General features: G+C 36.7%; 2 protein-coding genes across 5 annotated transcripts; both read right to left on the reverse strand.

The window, feature by feature from the left end:
• Nucleotides 1–2,086: 2,086 nt before the first annotated feature.
• Nucleotides 2,087–3,708, reverse strand: LOC116187047 (transcription factor WER-like). 2 transcript variants are annotated; one of them, XM_031515628.1, is made up of 3 exons: nt 3,507–3,708; nt 3,170–3,299; nt 2,087–2,866 (listed from the first exon to the last, which is right to left on the reverse strand). In XM_031515628.1, the coding sequence occupies exons 1-3, from the start codon at nt 3,640–3,642 to the stop codon at nt 2,326–2,328; spliced, it is 807 nt and encodes a 268-aa protein (XP_031371488.1). In that variant the 5' UTR covers nt 3,643–3,708; the 3' UTR covers nt 2,087–2,325. The 2 variants fall into 2 exon arrangements, with proteins under 2 accessions (XP_031371488.1, XP_031371487.1); XM_031515627.1 differs by having other exon boundaries at nt 3,170–3,305.
• Nucleotides 3,709–10,952: 7,244 nt separating this feature from the next.
• Nucleotides 10,953–16,456, reverse strand: LOC116187048 (transcription factor MYB1-like). 3 transcript variants are annotated; one of them, XM_031515630.1, is made up of 5 exons: nt 15,890–16,456; nt 14,197–14,413; nt 12,058–12,206; nt 11,812–11,941; nt 10,953–11,635 (listed from the first exon to the last, which is right to left on the reverse strand). In XM_031515630.1, exons 3-5 carry the CDS (start codon nt 12,191–12,193, stop codon nt 11,098–11,100), a joined length of 804 nt encoding a protein of 267 aa, XP_031371490.1. In that variant the 5' UTR covers nt 12,194–12,206; nt 14,197–14,413; nt 15,890–16,456; the 3' UTR covers nt 10,953–11,097. The 3 variants fall into 3 exon arrangements, with proteins under 3 accessions (XP_031371490.1, XP_031371491.1, XP_031371489.1); XM_031515631.1 differs by having other exon boundaries at nt 12,058–14,377; nt 15,890–16,455; XM_031515629.1 differs by having other exon boundaries at nt 12,058–14,413; nt 15,890–16,455.
• Nucleotides 16,457–18,354: the final 1,898 nt, after the last annotated feature.

Below are 18,354 nucleotides of genomic sequence, written 5' to 3' on the forward strand. Positions count from 1 at the left end.
CTATTCGAAATTGAAAAGTCTATGGGATGAACTGGATTTATACCTGGATCTGCCACCCTGTACTTGCAATTCCGGAAACCAACTTGTTGCTCATAAAGAGAAAGAGAAAGTGCATCAATTTCTTATCGGGCTCAATCCCAAATTCTCAACCATTCGGTCTCAAATTCTGAGCATGGACCCTCTGCCAAACGCGAATTTGGCGCACTCCATGGCGGCCGTTGATGAAACGCAAAGACAAATCGCTCAAGGCAGGGAAACGAATGCAGAAGTAATTGGTTTCGCAGCTAAAATTGCTAATGATGCAGGGGGAGTTTCTTAACCTAATTTCGGCTCGAAGAACAGGGGCGATTCCAAACCGCATGGTCGTCCTTTTTGCGACTACTGCGGACAAAACGGTACGGTTAGCATAGCGCCCTAAAAAATAACAAACAATCTTAACTTCAATGATATATTACAATTTCATAATTTTTTTCTGTAAAAGATTTCTCACATCAACCTTGATGCTTCTCCCTTGTTCTTCATTTTTTTTTAACAGAAGATCTTGCTAATGGTCTTTATCTGACGATAATTTTCATAGTTAGACAAACACTCCAAACCATGATATTTAGACTCATCCTGGTTCCTCTTTTTTTTTTTGGGTACTCAGCTTTATCTAGGTTAGACAAATTATAGGAACATACAATAATGAAAAATTATAAATTGAAAGAAAATACTATAATTGAACTATGACTGAGTATTTTTCATGAAAAGAATGACCTCATAGAGGAAAACCGGCTCAATTGTCCAAAATTATTGTCACAAAGTGATATTCGTGAGAAATTACTATGTTGAGGATAATCGACTTAAAATATGCTTCTTTGAAGTCGAAACTGATTGTTAGTATACTGAGCTCAATTTAGCGTCCGCATTCTTCGGTAGGAAATGGTCAAGCTTTTTTTGTTCCTCTGAAACCAATGAAAAGAAGAGATGAGAAAAATAATGTGTATATATACACCCACGCATATATCACGTCTAAAAGAATGCACGTGCTCAAATATAAAAGGAAAGGTGAGGAAATTATGCAGAGCTATGCTCAACCAACTGTACAGTTGGTCGTCAACATGTATGCAAAGGCTTACTTACAGCTGCTAGTCAACTGATTTTTTTTTTAATTTCCATAAGAAGAAAAAAAAATTACACAAGACAGACAAGGCACGTATATCCACGTGCGTATATATTTTTCAAACACACATCCAATATTTTATTGATTTTTCTCTTTCCGAATGGGTGGGGCGTGTGATCTATGTGCGGCAATAATGAAAAAAGAATAGGCATGAAAGCTGCTAAATAGAATTATCTTTTTCCTTTTCCCCTTTACTTTTAATATTTGATCAAGATCGAAAAAAATGTACATGTTCTTTTAATTTCGTGGTGGAGATTAGGTATATATGCCGGTAATATTTTCATATAGATACAGCATCAAATGCCAAATGCCAAAGCATATGTTATCTGTAAATTTAGTGAATTGTTAAGTCGGAGACAAACTCTATAGCATCCGATTTCAGAAGTCAGAGAATAATAATTTGACTAATTGATTCTTTTGATTGCTTCACTGTTTAGTTTTAACTAGATCTCGTCTAAGCGCAATTTGTCTTTTTCAGAAAATTATAATTATTTTTTAAATTTTCAATATATATACTTTATTTTATAGAGGATAAAAGAATATAATAATTAATTTTTAATAATAAATAATAAAATTAACAAAAAATAAAATATTGGGAGGGGAAAGAGTAAAGGGAGGGAACATTGAGGTGAAATGGAGAGATGAGAGAGAAAGGGAGCGGCCGCGACAGAAAAATAATGAGGAAAATGAGATTTTTTTGGTATTTAATAAAAATATAAGTTAAATCAAAATTTTCTTTGAAATTATCATAATCTGATGGTTGTTAATTAAATTAGTTATATTATTTTATGATGGATATTTTGGAGAGAATGAAATCTATCCTAATTCCATCTCCTATTTGTAAAATTCATACTTCGATTACGCTAAATTTGACACAGAATCATAATAGTCGAATTTATTGATTAATCTATGGTTGACAATTAAATTTATAGATTACCTTATTGTGGATCAATGGCCTTTTTCTTTCAATTTACAAATAGATCACCAAATGGTAGTTCAAAATATGGACCGTGGAAACAATATTCCAACAAACAAATTCATCATCGGGAAAATGATTTTTCACATATTGACATCTTGAGACCACAAAAAGAAAATGTCTCTCCCTCAACCTCTTCTGTAATTAAAATTAAAAAGCTTGCAATCTTCTTTTTATTTTTGCTGTTTTATATAACCCAATCTTCCCCAGAAGCGAATTCCCAGCTCCGATTGTCCAAGAATCCTTCAGGCAACCATTGGAACGATTGACCGAGGAAATCTTCACTGCATGCATTACTTGCTGAACCGGTAAGACAGGCATCATAATCACGCAACCTTGAGAACTCATACTCCAAGTTAGTTATCGATCGGTCGACATCATCAACAAGGAAATCCATTTTGAGCTGTCCCGAGACCTCCACCAGAGTCGTCGCTGCTGAGCAGCAATAGCCAGAATTATTGTGATCCAATAAGGACTCTCTACCTCCAGATCTGGCGGGGTCTAGGCAGATGTCGTCATTTAGGAATTGCAACTTCGCGATGTCGTGTTGAAGCAGTGCTGATGGTTTCTCCGTCTCAAACGTCTCGATTTTCGTCTTTGTTTGGTCATTCACTCTCCTGTTATTAGTGTGGCTTGCCTTCTCGAGCTTCTTGATTAGATTAGTATTCCAATAGTTCTTGATTTCATTGTCTGTTCGCCCTGGAAGCCTCCCGGCAATCAAAGACCACCTATCCATATATAAGAAAAGATTTCAACCTTAGAACCAGATATAATGTTTACGGAAAACGAGCTTGGCGAACACAATGGAGGGCCATGAATGACCTGCACATCAATTGGATATGATTTCTGTAAAATTCTCAGTTAGACCTACACGGACTTGAGCCCATCTACAACTCAAAAATTTAAGCTTATAGGTTACTGGACTCAAGTCTCATATAAGTTTGTGATTTTTTTCTCAAATTTTTTTTTTTGTGTAGGACAACATATCTCAATAATTTCCAAAGTTAAATATCGTATAACCAAACAAGTACCTGTTGCCTAAGAGCTTGTGAAGCCTAATGATGAGGTCCTCTTCATCCTTTGTGATATTCCCTCTCTTGATGTCTGGCCTTAGGTAATTCAGCCATCGGAGCCGGCTACTCTTCGCACTTCTACTCAGACCTGCAGCTAGCACCGATCAATAATAATATAAAAAAGCTAGATCATCTCCCAATCAAAGAAGACATCTCTTGTAAACGACTATATATTTTCGTTCTTTCACTTGTTTCCCAATTACGCACATTGTTCAATCCGAGAGCTGTTCTCCGATTTACAAGATTCAACAGAAAAGAATAAATGCACATATGCTAAACCCGATAACATGCTTACCGGCTTCTCTGGCAACAATGTGCCACCTCCTATCACCATGGGCTGTGACATAATCTTTTAGTATCTTGTCTTCGAGAGCTGTCCATGCCCCTTTGTTCAACTTATCACCTCTCCCATTACTTGGTCCTCTTCCCATTCTCACTCTCACTCTCTATCGGAGTTTGTGAAATGACCTTCTCATGTATTTTGAACGTTCAAAGTTGTCCACAAAAGGAAATGGGGAGGAGCCTTCGAATCTTATATAGGCATTCCCCCCCCCCCCCCCCCCCCCCCCCCCCCCCCCCCGCTGTATATAATAAACAGGATAAATCACACATCATAAACTTACAAAATTATTTCAGATATATCACGATTTCTTTTAAATGTAAAAGCGATATGGAGTTTCATATTAGTTTCGTTTCTATCATATTACTATGTTAATAGTAATATGATAGAAATAGTTTCAACCCTGTAATGAGAAAACACAAGTTTGAGTAGTAAATAGTTTCGACCCTGTAATGAGAAAAACACAAGTTCAAGCGTATGAAACGCACTTGTTGAGAGGAAAATAACTTTTAATGCATAATTTCTTGGAATTGCTAGAATAATGTCTTCTACAATTTTTATGATAAAAAAAATCATGATGTATATCTAAGGCAATTTTAGAATTACATGATTTTATGTATAATTTATCTTTAATATATGATCACACTACATTTTTTCTTTACCAATTATGAGAGATACTCATGAGCTTAATGCAAAGAAATGTAAAACTATATAAAGGGCTACAGGTAACTTCACTTACGGAAACCGAACTTAGGCGAGCACGTGCATGGTCTGCCGCTACAAGTTTTATTATCGTTCTTTTCTTAGGAGGCAGCAGAAGGAATTAATTAAATATATAAGAACCATATCCCTTATTATTAAGTGTTTCTGATAAAGGTTTGGATGGATTCAGTATAAATTTCAACATAAAACGGGCTTCAATAATTTCGGTTCATACTATTTCTGAGGTACTAGTGTCATGTTGGCCCTCTCGCCATTAGAATAGAAAAATCTTCTGGTTGACTGCCTTCTAATATACAACTTTCATTTTTTTTTTCCTTTTCAATCGGCATTCCTGGCATCAAAAAACCCAATGCGTCCCGATTATTCCAAGTTCAAGTTAGGTCCACTCACTATGAGGATAAGTTCTCTCGTTCATGGATTCTCTCCATTCACAAAATTCTAATCCGACATGTTACTTGAGGAAAGAGATACTGCACCACCTAAACTAGCCCACGTTAATGGCAATTTCCATATTTTAGTTAACAGTAAATTGCATGTAAAATTATACGGTGTACCCATCTTCTCCAAAAAAGAAAAAAAATCAAACAGTTTCCAATTTGAAAAATAAAATCATGTGATTTCATATTTTTCCCAGATCAAGCCAGCTTGTTATATTGTGCAAATTTAAGTGTAATTTAGGGCTGGAATTAGAAAATTATATAATTGAGGCTAAGTCCTGGATTTCTTCATTTGAAATCTGGCTTCTCACTTAAGGCAAGAATTGAAGAAGGAAATTCACAGCCAGTTCAGTTGATTGCTCACATGATTGATAGATCATTTTCCTTGGAGATCTTATTATTCAATTTGTCTTAATTTGTCTTAATTTCTTGCCACTCTTCTTCTTTTGCCTTGTATAATGTATATATACATCTGCTGTGGATCACAGCAGAGGGGAAGAATACGAGAATTGTCTGATCTGAAATTAATCCCTTCTTTTCTTTCTCGTTTTCATGGTTGTAACATGGTATTCGGAAACTCTTCAGGTCCCGAGTAATCCATATTTAATTAATCTTTCGTACCATCTAGTAACAATTCTAACTGAGCAAAGAAAGAGCATCTTTCACCGTGAAATGAGCTTATTTCTTAATTAAATCGTTAAAATTAATTCCAGAGTCACTAGAATGACCTACACCGGGAAAAAAAATGAAGTCACTAGAATGAAGTTGGAAACACAAAATCGAGTAGACAAAGAGAAAACAGTGTACGTCTTTCTTTAAAACGCTTACCTTTTCTAGTTCAAGCCGGCTGGGTGAATGTTTGGAAAAACTAGCCGTCGATATGGTGCTGAGGGCCGCCATTGGCTAAGACTTACTGATATAAACAAATGACACTTGACGAGAAGATCGCACAGGGGAAAAGCTCTTCCCCATAGATTAGTTAATGAGAGAAAAAAGAATAATCATTGGGGCCACCAAATGTAAATTTCGAGTGTTTAACCTTAATTCTCTAACTTTTCAATTAATTGTGGTCCCATGTCTCACTTAAATTTGGGGGAAAGAAAAAAAGAAAAGGAGTTGGCTTGATTTGAGAAAACTATGAAACCACGTGATTTTATTTTTCAAAACTGAACTATTTTTGTTTTCTTTTGTGAAAATGAACAGACCACTTGATTTTATACATAAATTGACCCTTTAGTTAATATTATTCTTTATGTCTTTGACCCGAGCGTCCGTAATGAATGGTAGCTGTATCACTTTTGTAATATTTTTTATGATCGGCTTATCGTGTATATCTATATATATATATATATATATAATATCTGTCTCTGTCTCTGTGTTTGTTCAGTGCATCATCACAGTTCCATATGAGGATGTATCTGTAAAGCTCTTTAAGCAAAAATTTATATATATAGATTCGTTTTGAGTAATCTGTCGGATACATTCCTAATTAGGGAAAAATTATTAGACCATCGTGGTCCGCCCCAGTTATTTCAAATTTCATTAAATCAGTCATGTGAAAATTAAGGCAGAAACGGACAGAAAGATAGAGGGACAAAGAAGGGTTTGTCGTTAAGTTATTCGATCCAAGTTAAGAACACCGACCAGTCGAGGTCATTTTCGGAAATAAGGTGAAAATTAACAAGTTCCACGATTAATTCTTCCTATATATTAGATTCTTTTCGTGTATATACAGTACTAATTAAGGCGCATGTCAGCTTTCATAACTTGACTGTTCATTGCAATGGACCGATCACTTTTTTCGATTGTGAAAAAAATTACTCTTGCAAAATTTTTGAGTAATCTTACATTGTCACGTGATGTAAAGAAGTACCAATCAGATTGTATGAAATAAAGAAATTAGCGCTACTCACACAAATAATTGCCATAATTATTTATAAAAGAAATCTTATTGATTATTACTCATCACTTCAAAGAGAGGTAGGATCATGTAAAATTTCTTACAAAGGATAATATTGCCTACCACTTAACACATAGCTTGTTAATCATTGATTTTTTTTTTCAGTGAACTATTGATTTGGTTAATGCACTGATATATATAATATATATCTATATGTTCAGAAAAGGAAATAAAAATGTAGATATATGTTTACTGGATCTAGCTATACGTCCAAACTGCTTGACATTGTCTTGGTATGATATGCCTAGATTTTCTCCTGGAAATTTAAATATTAACACATATCAGGTGCGCACATATCTGCCCATCATTACATACAGATATATATGACATTACCTAATATCTTACAAAATACAAATAATTGTTTGAGTTTGCATCATATGTATATATAATGTATTTTTTTTACCATGATAGGTACTTGGTTGGAAAATGAACTGAGCATTATTTGTTTATATGTCATACATTTTTGTTATGGATGTGTCTCCAATAATCAAATGACTTGATTAAGCAGTCATACTAATAAACCACATTATTAGTTTCAATGTCCTCCTCGATAAATCAATTTGCAAACTATATGGTTTCATATTTCAGTCGTAAATCATCTAGCTACCAATTGCAGACTGCTCAAATGCATACATAGGTATACACAGACAGGCATATGTAGACAAACACGTATGATATTCATTTTTATTGCTTTCCTATATTTAATGTCTTTCGAGGAACCTCAGCCGACTGTACATGTGTTTGCATAATTCTGTTGGAACTACACAGAGTGAATCGAGCTTTCATTTATGTTACCTCGTTATTTTAATATATGTCATTCACACATGAAGTTTTTAAGATAATATATCATATATGATGGTGGTCAATAAATATATATTTTCTTATAGTACCCTTGATGAATATCATTTCTTCTGCAATATGCTCTTTTTAACGTTCTGTCCTCTGAAAATACGTAACAAAAGCCCATGTTACGAGAATTTACTTTCTTATTACAAAATTTCATGACCTTGTTCTAGATCTTTCCCTTTCACAAGCTCCAAAGGTCAACACTGTTGTCCTTTGAACCTCAACGCTCTTCAGATACAGTCTCACATAGGTAATTAACGATGTAACTGAAGCTACTCGCAGGTACACGAAATCGACTGGAAGCTCGATAAGGTTTTGGTCTCGTTGAGTTCATGTCAAGCTTCTTAGTCGAGTGAGTCGAGCTCGAGCTCTCACTTGCTCTCAGAAAACGAGTAGTTTGCGAGCTCAATCGAGCGTCTATCTTTGTAGCCCGGTGTAAGTTCTACAAGCCCAGAACAACTCGAGCTTAATTTATTCAGAAGCCCATGTCCCGAGGTTTTCTTTGTTTTTACTTTCTCAGAATTTCATGCATGGCGATATTATTATATTATGGTCGGCATATATATTTGCATGAAAATTGAACAAGGAATTGCACCGATGGGGGGGAAAAAAACAAGTAATTGGACAGCTGATCAACTCTGCAGTCCGTCCTAAGAGTTTTTTCTTTTTCTTTTTTTTTAGTCGGGAAACTCCTTGTCCTTGGGACCCTCATTGACCAGGTTTTCTTATTCAAATGGTATTGGGCCATTTTTTAAATCTTTTCCAGACACAAAATTAAGTTAATAGTGCATCCTTAAATAAAAATGGGATCAGGCCCAGGCCCAGGCCCAGGCCCCAGCTTGATGCATGCTAAAAGCGTGGATTATTGTAATGGTGAGGATTACGGAAATGTCATCCACCTTATACTATGTCCATATGCCTCTCCAGTAATCGGGGGGGAAAATAATATCATCCAAATCCTTGCCATCATATAGAATTTGCTTTCCATTCGTCCATAGGGTAGTAGAGAAACCATCCTAGTCGTGGTTAGGAATAATCCGCCATTAGTATACCCACATGGATTTAACGGGGGGGCACCGGGGGCTGTCCCCCCTGACTCGAAAAAGTTACAAATTTTTTATTTAATTTTATCGAATTTATAACTTTTCGGTGGAATTATCATATTTTGCCCCTCTTAATTTTACAATACAAAACTCCTTTGCACTTCGTCGCCTTGGACAAAATTTCTAGATCCGTCAATTACTCAATTCTTGAATTACTATTTAGTGACTTTAATTTAGTGATTAAGGGAACCTTGCAACTCACGACTTGCTATTTTGAGTTGGACGCGTTAGTATACCATTTTGAGTGGACTATAATGCAGCAGTTCTCATAGATATCTCGAATAAAAAGATATAACATTCAATCAATAAAGTTCATTTTCTATTTCTTTCTCTCATTTTTTCATAAACAAATTGGTTATTCGAGTGCCATACTGTTTTGTTTAATACATAAGGAAGTGATCAAAATAATGGACCAATACTCACTTTCTTATTGTGAAAGTTGTGATGAGGTTACAACTGTCTATTCTAAAAAATGAATTTTATCGGATGAGTAAGAGTTAATTATCTAAAACCTAATATTTGGTTACTTTTCTTATGTGCTTATACTACTAAGGTACATGCTAGTGTCACGGGCCAGCTTCCTAGTCCCTCCCCAAGTGCGATAATGGAGTTCCTATGACTGTATACTGATTGCCTTCATTGTACGTGGGCTAATATGAGCTCCTCTATCACAGGTACGTACTTTGGGTGTTCTACTTCATATCGGTCGGTTATCGGTGTTAGCCAGTTAATCCTGGGGAGGGCTGGTCCGGGGAGCCTCGGTGCTCCTATATTTGGATGCCCGCTCGGGCATCGATCAGTGAGCCCGTGACAAGTGGTATCAAAGCTAGTCTTGGTGGGAGTAAGCCATGATGACTAAGGTCGACAAGGATCAAGCGACAAGCGTCGTGACGCTTTGGCTCAAGCAGGGGAGTGCTTTCCTACGAGAGGAAAGTGTGGAGACTCCAAGCTTGGGTGTCGAGAGTCACCAATCCTCGTTCAGCAGGTAAGCTGGTCATAATGTCTCACTGGGACGATCCAATGGTTACCTAGCTAGGGAAGACACATAATACAACAACCAGAGAAGGCGTAAACAGTCATGGAGCCTGATGTATCCTTATGTCTTTGTTCGTGGGGGAGCTTGTGAAGTGGGAGCCGAACTGCTCAGGAACTGACACCACTATGACGTGGTGTGGGGTGAAGGCAGTGTTGTTACTGAGGTACTGACACCACCAGGGTTGTGGTGTGGGGTGAAGGCGACGTAAGGCGTTGGGACTGCTACACGGACAAGCCCGCAACGAGGACGTTTGCAGATTGGGTAGGGGAAAATGTCACGGGCCAGCTTCCTAGTCCCTCCCCAAGTGCGATAATGGAGTTCCTATGACTGTATACTGATTGCCTTCATTGTACGTGGGCTAATATGAGCTCCTCTATCACAGGTGCGTATTTTGGGTGTTGTACTTCATATCGGTCGGTTATTGGTGTTAGCCAGTTAATCCTGGGGAGGGCTGGTCCGGGGAGCCTCGGTGCTCCTATACTTGGACGCCCGCTCGGGCATCGATCAGTGCGCCCGTGACACTAGGAAGTAGCATTAACTGAAGAGACAATAGAATTCTACATATTATTTTTTCAATATTATAATAATGTTCGGGAACTCTAGAATGTGGTTTTTTTTTTGGATAGGTCTCTAGAATGTGGATATATTGAGCTATAAATAGCCGTTAATAATATATATTTCATGAGAAATCATTTTCTTAATCAGTAATTTCCTGTTGGCCATAAAGAATCAGTAATCATTTCGATATGGAATTCCGGAATCCTAACTTATTCCTAGAGCAACGATAAGCAGCAAAAGGGTGACACAAACTTGTTTTTTCCCGGTATACACCACTTAATATTCTGAAGTCGTATAAACTCCAACAAATGGATCGAGCCCAATTGATCCACTAAAAAGGTAAAGATTTTTCGATTTGAATTTTCTCCATTTACAAGACTTAAATTCAAAATTTTATTAAAGGAAAGAATAAATTAAATACTGAATCACTTAAATCAACTCGCTCTATTACAAAAAATTTATTATGGAAATATTTCATCAAATTTATGATTACATACATTACCAACCCTTTCAAACGATTCGGTATTTGTTCCCCTTAAATAAGGTCTTGGATTCAAGTTTTGTGAATAGAAAAAAAATCCTTGATCGAAAGAGTTTTACCCGTTAGTAGACCGATCCGACTCGAACTGGATTAGTCAGGGCCGTTGGATGTCTAGACACCTTGGTATGCGAAATGATTACACACATTGAGATCTTGAAAAGACACGAGCAAATATTGTGAATAAGTAACATAATCAGAATGCTTGTAAGTAGAAACTTAGCCTCATAGTGGTCCCCATGAATTCCCCACTTACAAAAATTTTGATTGATTTTTATTCATCTATAGTGTGAATGGATAACATTAACTGAAAATGTAGTCCGAAAAGCACAAATTACTGGTTTTTTAAATAATCCAATCTTCCCCATAAGCAAGTTCGGAGCTCCAATTCTCCAAAAATCCCGCAGGCAACCATCGCGATGATTCGCCAATTAAATCTTCACCAGCCTCATTTTTGCACCAATTCCTTACTGGATTAAGAAAATCAGAAGCTTCAACACCGGACAGCCCCGAGAAATCCAAGTCGAACTCGATCCCCGAGAGGTCGACATCTTCAAGAATGAAACCCGCCTTGAACTCCCCTGGACCCTCCTCCGGAGACATTGTCGGTGAAAGGTCATTGCCGAGTTTACTGTCTTTGAGCTCGGAGCCTTGGTCTTCCGATCTGTTAATGTCGCATGACCGATATGACTTTGTTATGTCTGGTTGGAGCAGTCCAAGCGGCTGTTCTCTCTCGGCTCTTTTGGTTACCTTCAAATTTCGGTCGTCAACTGTTGCATTACCCGACCGTCTAGCCTTCTCCTTCTTGGCCAGATTCGTGTGCCAGTAGTTCTTGATTTCATTGTCTGTTCGCCCAGGAAGTCTCCCGGCAATCAAAGACCACCTACATAAAGATGATCCATCTTAGAACCATATTATGTACTCTTACTGCGTAAGACTTCGGAAATTGAAGAAAGGAATGAAGGACCGTGAATGACTAACGAATAAGTCGGAGGTTTCACGTTTTAAAGTTCCGATGCAATAGAAGCAAAAAACGATTACAAGGTATTATAAACTTACCTATTGCCTAAGAGTTTGTGAAGCCTAATAATGAGGTCCTCTTCATCTTCTGTGATGTTTCCTCTCTTGATGTCTGGTCTTAGGTAATTCAGCCATCGAAGCCGGCAACTCTTCGCACATCTACTCAGACCTGCACGTCCCATCAACAAACAAAAGCCAAAAACGATTCAGCCATCGAAGCCAGCAACTCTCTCCAAAACGGATAGGATTTTTTTATCGAAGGCTTAATATCGTAGTCGCACTTACCAGCATCTTTGGCAACGATATTCCACCTTCGGTCCCCATGGGCTGTGACATAGTCTCTTAGTATCTTGTCTTCGAGGGCTGTCCATGCCCCTTTGTTCAACTTACCACCTTTCCAACTGTTTGGTCCTCTTCCCATGATCTCTCTCTCTCTATTGCTCAGAAGAACAAATGGTTTCCGCCTCAATAATTACTGTGGACTTCTGGTTGGAGCCATGGAATCTTATATATAGGCCTTTTCCACCGGTCTCATTTAATAATTAATACAGCTTTTTATTTGATAACATTTTTATATATCTTATGTTTTCCTAGGTTGGAGCCAAAGCCTTTCTTAAATATTCAATGTTAATTTAAATAAGCACAACAGCTTTTACCACCAGCGTTGGATACATCATATAATTCAACGCCTATTTCCCTTAAATAAAATCTTCTGAACGAAGAAAATTTACAATTAAGAGACTTGTGGACTAGCTTAGTTCAAATCTGGATTAATTGGAATCAATTGGGTTTTTCAAATATCAAAAAGGTGTACACATGAAAAAAAAAATCAATATTTATTATGGTCACTTGTATGTATGCATTCAGGATGTATAAAAATACCATTATAATGCAGTAGAAAACGTGCTTGAGTAATTTCCGTCCTCATATATGTGTCCTGTAGTTCTCAATCTTGTCGGCCCTCTCGAAAATTGTCTTCCACATACATAGTATCAAATTGCATGTATATTTCTTTTTCTTTCCTTCTGATTTTTTGGTAGAATTCCATCTATATTTCTTTTTTTTTTTCCGGTTGCACGATAATATCCAAAAGTATAATTGGATCTCGACTAATTCAGTCAAGCCGGATCAGTCCACTGAGGAATAAAACTCTCCTAGCTTAGATTTTTTCCATTAACAAAACTTGAATTTGAGACTTTAGTAAAAGGGAACAAGTGTCGAATCACTTGAATTAATCCATGATAGTTCCATATATTTCTTAGTAAATGTAAATATCCATTCTTTATGTCTTGAACGAGCTAGGGCGTGCACACAAATGGTAACTTTATATTTATGTACGATACATGACCTTAGCCGCGTGATGGCAATGAAAATGTTTCATAATCAGTTTATTCTCTATTCATCTCATTGCACCTTGTATTAACCCGATCACCTTCATTCTTTTGTGCAAATTATCAATCCCTCGATTTAGTTGGTCCAATTGGAAACTAAGGGATACACAAAAAATTTGAACCTCCCGGAATTGCATGTTCCCGATGTTGAACTCATTTATGATATCTTGCAGGATTTATGATGCATTGCATTCGCCCGTTTGGTTCAATGGCACCAATAAATATATAATACATAATATATATATATATATATATGAATATATATCCCCAGCTGCTCTTTTAATACTTTCAATTAAATTTTACTAATATAATCAAGAATATAATCATATACATACGTATTATATGCATTGGAAAAGGTATAATTAAGTAATTGCTGAGCACTTATATTGAGCCAAAAAGAAAATGTTGAGCCCTTAGAAGAGTTGTTCTTGTGTACTCGTTAAAAACACTCATATTGTTTTACATTTTAGGAAACAAGAATTTTTCTCCTTCCCCCTTTGTTGTATGAAGCTCATCAATTTGTTTATACAAATTTCAATTCTTAAAGTAACCCTCATATTTATTTCAAAATTCCAATAATGTCCCTCACATAGCTTCCCTCTGGCGGATGAACATAGCTTTTGTTCTTAGATCATAGTGGTTTTACAATAATTTGAGTTTATGCCTGTCTAAAAGACAAATATAGCCTGCTCTAAATAGAACTCTCTCACTATTTATGCATGTCCAAGAATTTTTTCCAACATGCAACCTAGTATTCAAAAATTTAAGGGGCTCCAGCTAATCCAGTCAAATTAGGTTGATTCGGCCACTAATAAGTGGTAAAACTCTATTTCTCCATTCACAAGGCTTGAACCCATGACTTTGATTAATGAGAACAAGTACCGAATCACTTGAACCAATCCACGTTGGTTTGCATCTCCAAGAATCATAGGTCACTACTTTTACAAGGCTATTCTTTGTTGTATTTTGAAGCATAAAACACATATGAACAACACAAATAACAAAAATCTTCGATATTCGAAAAATAACTTACTTTGCCTGCAGAGGATCTCTTATCAGGGAATCTTGAGAGCGTCCTGAGGATAATTATGCTTATGGTCTGCTTGACACTCGAAGGTCTACGCACACACAGTCTCACAGTCACAATTTACCCCTCAAACTGTGTGCACAGAGTTGATGGCCCACCATTCTTTCCTAGCAAAATTGAAGTGTGTCTGTTGCCAACCATGCATCTCTCAATTAGAGTAAACCTAAATATATGTCCACATTGTTAAAAAGAATTTCATGAAATAAGAGGATAATTTCCGTATGAAAGAATAGCTTCTATGCGTTGAATTAAAAAAAAAGAAGAAGAGATTGCGGTTGAGCATCATGACTTAAAAAATAAAAATCACGTAATTGCAAGTGAATGTATAGCACAAAAAGGGTTTGGTAAAGTGCTCTCTAGGATCAATATTATTCGGTTGGCAATGCAAAGACATAATGAAAAGCGAGAGATTTGATGTGTCTAACCGAGCTTAAGGAAATATGGAGGCAACACGATCTAAAATTTTGCTTCATTATTTTTCTAAAGTTTGAAATTAAATGTTATTTTCTGTTGTACTCTAGAAAAATTATCATCATATTCTTAGACCGGGTATAATGTTGTCCCTATTCCCATTCTTAGACGCCGACATGGCGAATCGAGAGATCAAGACAAAGATGACATGCATTGGAGCAGCTCGGATTTGGGAGGGATGTCTCTCTATTTAGAGACGTTTCCCTTATCCCACCCGAGCAATCATAGGCCGCCACGTGATACTCATGTCATGCAGCACTTTTATCCTTCTTCTTTTTTCAAGAGATGGGCTAAAGAGGCACGGCCCTTTTGCCATGAAGGGCCCGCTGCTCCAACCACGTGGCATGTAACGGGCCACCCAATTACTTTTTTAAAAAAATTGTGGACTACAATAGTGATCCGATCAAAGACTGATCATTAGAGTCTCGAGTCTCCCTTTTTCTCCTGTCTCTCTTAGGATGATGCGCGCCTATGTGGTGGACAGTGAACCCACATTAGAGACCCATTGAGAGACCATTATTGTACATGGTCTTAGACATTAGTTTGAGATTAAAATATGCATAGAAATGTGTATAGAAATGGAGTAGAAATTGACGGTTTTAATACCAGGCAGATAAGAGACAACAAAATACGGAAGTTAAGTAGATTTATAGCTATAAAACACTTGCATCAGGCATACTAAAAATCATACGATGACTATGTATATCCCAATTTCGCGCTTCATTGATCTCTAACTTACAAAATAATTTTACTTCAACAATAACAAATTAACATGTATATAGTTTGCCCAAAACCATAGTATTTCTACCTACAAATGTCTGATTCCACTGAAGAGGGTTTGGTGCAGTAGTATACCCTTGATCAAAGACCAAGATGTTCAGGTTTCATTCACACCAAACTCTTTGTGCCCTTGTATATCCCCTCTTCTATCTATATCCTTCTTGATCATGAGCCTCGTTTGTAATCGGAATAAAAAAATTTTGCATTACGGTTCAACCACATGTTCCACAATGATCATGTCACAATAGAAATTCAGCATTAAAGCAGGCACTTAGAGTCGGGAAGCTAATATACAGTCACCAAATGTTCAATCAAATAGTCAAACTGAAATGTAATTTCGTCGAATCCGCATATATGTAAAATGGAAAAGTGAGTATCAAGGACTTACGTAGACAGTAGCCGGGTCAGTCAAAGACTTCGTGCGAAGAGGGATGGGGCGTAGTGGCAGGAGAAGGGGTAAATAGTCTTCACCCTCTAGCACCAATTGGAAGGGACTCTATAAGAGGGAGTGGGTAGGGGTGTGCTTGTCCTGTTCTAATTGCATGACAATCAATTGGAAGGTGAAGTTGTGCTCAAATCGAATTAGAAAAGAACAAAAGAAAAGAGAAGGGAAGAGAAATGGCATAGTGGTCTCAAAATGCCTCGGGAAGTGTAACCGCTCTCAAGACAATGCAAAGCCCAGTTCGCCTAAGAGACTTATTCGGTCGAGGGCGAGCCAAAGGCTAGAAACCAGTCAGATGGTGGAAGGGGTCTGCGGCTGGAATAGGAATATCAAGTAGCGGGAAGGGCGACGATTGCAATAGCGATTGACGGTATTGGGAAGGCATCTGTGAGGGAGGGCGTATGGAAGCAGCGACTTCCGAAAAGGAGAGGGTGACCGATAATTCAACGGTTAAGGCAAATGGTGGCAGCGGTTGCATGGGGGAATGCTCGCAGGGCAGGGGGTGCCTTTTTGAAGGAGTCATCCATTAGAAAAAATAAATAAAGACATCTACCAGTAAAAAAAAAAAAAGGAATGAAAAGCACAACTTAAGTCAGCAGTAATTTCGGAAAAAAGAAAAATAAAACAGGAAAATAGAGAACTAAAACTGCTCATATTTTTGTTTTATCCGCCAGAAGAAACCATAGATGTCTTTTTAGAACCGAAAGTGCACGTAGGATACGGAATGGTCGCTTTAAGATATGCAAATAGGACCAACAGTATTTAACACGACATCATAATACGATATGAATACGACACGAAATTAAACAGATTTGTGTTAAAACTAAATGTGTTTCGTGTCTAAATATGTCAAATCCATTTAGACACGATAAATAAACGTATTTAAACGGATTCAATCCTTTTAATGCATTTAGACACGGTTAGACCTGTTTATATTAGGGGTATTTACTTAAAATGTCCCATGATTTGCCCGTTTTGTCAAATCTATCCTATGTTTTTTTTTGTCAAATTTATCCCATGGTTTACTTTTTGCATCAAATCTATCACGGCGTTATCTTTTCCGTCGACATCTAACGGCCATGCTGACGTGGCGTCTACGTGGCAAGTGTGGCCATTATCTCTCCACGTGCCACGTCAGCACAGCCGTTAGATGATGACGGAAAAGATAACACCGGGATAGATTTGATGCAAAAAGTAAACCATGGGATAGATTTGACAAAAAAAAACATATGATAGATTTGACAAAACGGACAAACCATAGGCCATTTTAAGTAAAAACCCCTTTATATTATATGTTACAGTATTAATAAATTTGTTTAACATATTGTATTAATTTATAGAAAAAAGTACACTAAAATCATCTAAATTAGTTTATATAAATCACTCATTTATTGTGCTTTTATCATGTCAGTTGTGTAATAACGTGTAATTAAAGCTAATAGTGTCACGTGGCTATAATATGTACCTAAGGGTAATAGTGTCATATCATGTAGGTAAGTATACATACACATTTGGACACGCTTAGTTAAACAGGTTAGATATGTCGTATCCGTGTCAACCCGTAATTAAACGTGTCGTGTTCGTGTTTGAAAATCTTGACACGTTTATTAAATATGTCGTGTCCGGGTTTACAGCTTTTTGACACGAATCCGTTGACATGTTTAAATACGACATGATATATATTGCCACACCTATGTGAGGGGCATTATTGGAATATCAAAAAAAATATGAGGGTATTTTAGGAAGTGAAATGTGTAGAAACAAATTAATGAGCTTCACACTTTTATATTTAGTATAGATTTCCTCAATTAAATCTTGAAAAAAGGAATTAATCTTCTCTTCCACCAATTCCCCGAAAATAACTGAGACTCAGAATAATCAATTGGCTGAGTTGATTAAATGAGAGGCATATTGACTATGAATTAATCTTCTTATTTATAGATATATATATGTATATATGTATCATAATTACGTAAATACTATATGTAGGAACCATATAAATCGCTTGCTCCCACAATATATATCCGTCCATCCTCGCGTATATTATACATATATTATTATAACTTAAAATTGTTGTTTGACTTTCTACTGTGATGTATATATAAACTAGAGCAAGAAATAAACTGAATATTATTATTGTTTCTTTCTCTTTTGGCTTTATATTTTTGTGCATGGTATAATCAATTCTTAGTACTGAAATTTATGTCTTCTTTTGTTTAACAAATTGACGCAATGGAACTAATTGTAATCTGTTGATTCGCGCACGAATACCAGACAACAACCTTCTATCACCTATTAGTTGTACGAATACCAGGAATAGGCATCAAACTCGAAAACAAATCCGAGATTGGGAGAAAGAGCACGGTAGCTCCACGACTTTATTGATAAAATCCGAAATTCACTGTCTTAGC

The sequence above is a fragment of the Punica granatum genome, chromosome 8 (assembly GCF_007655135.1).
Source record: "Punica granatum isolate Tunisia-2019 chromosome 8, ASM765513v2, whole genome shotgun sequence".
In the NCBI taxonomy this organism is placed as follows: Eukaryota; Viridiplantae; Streptophyta; class Magnoliopsida; order Myrtales; family Lythraceae; genus Punica; species Punica granatum.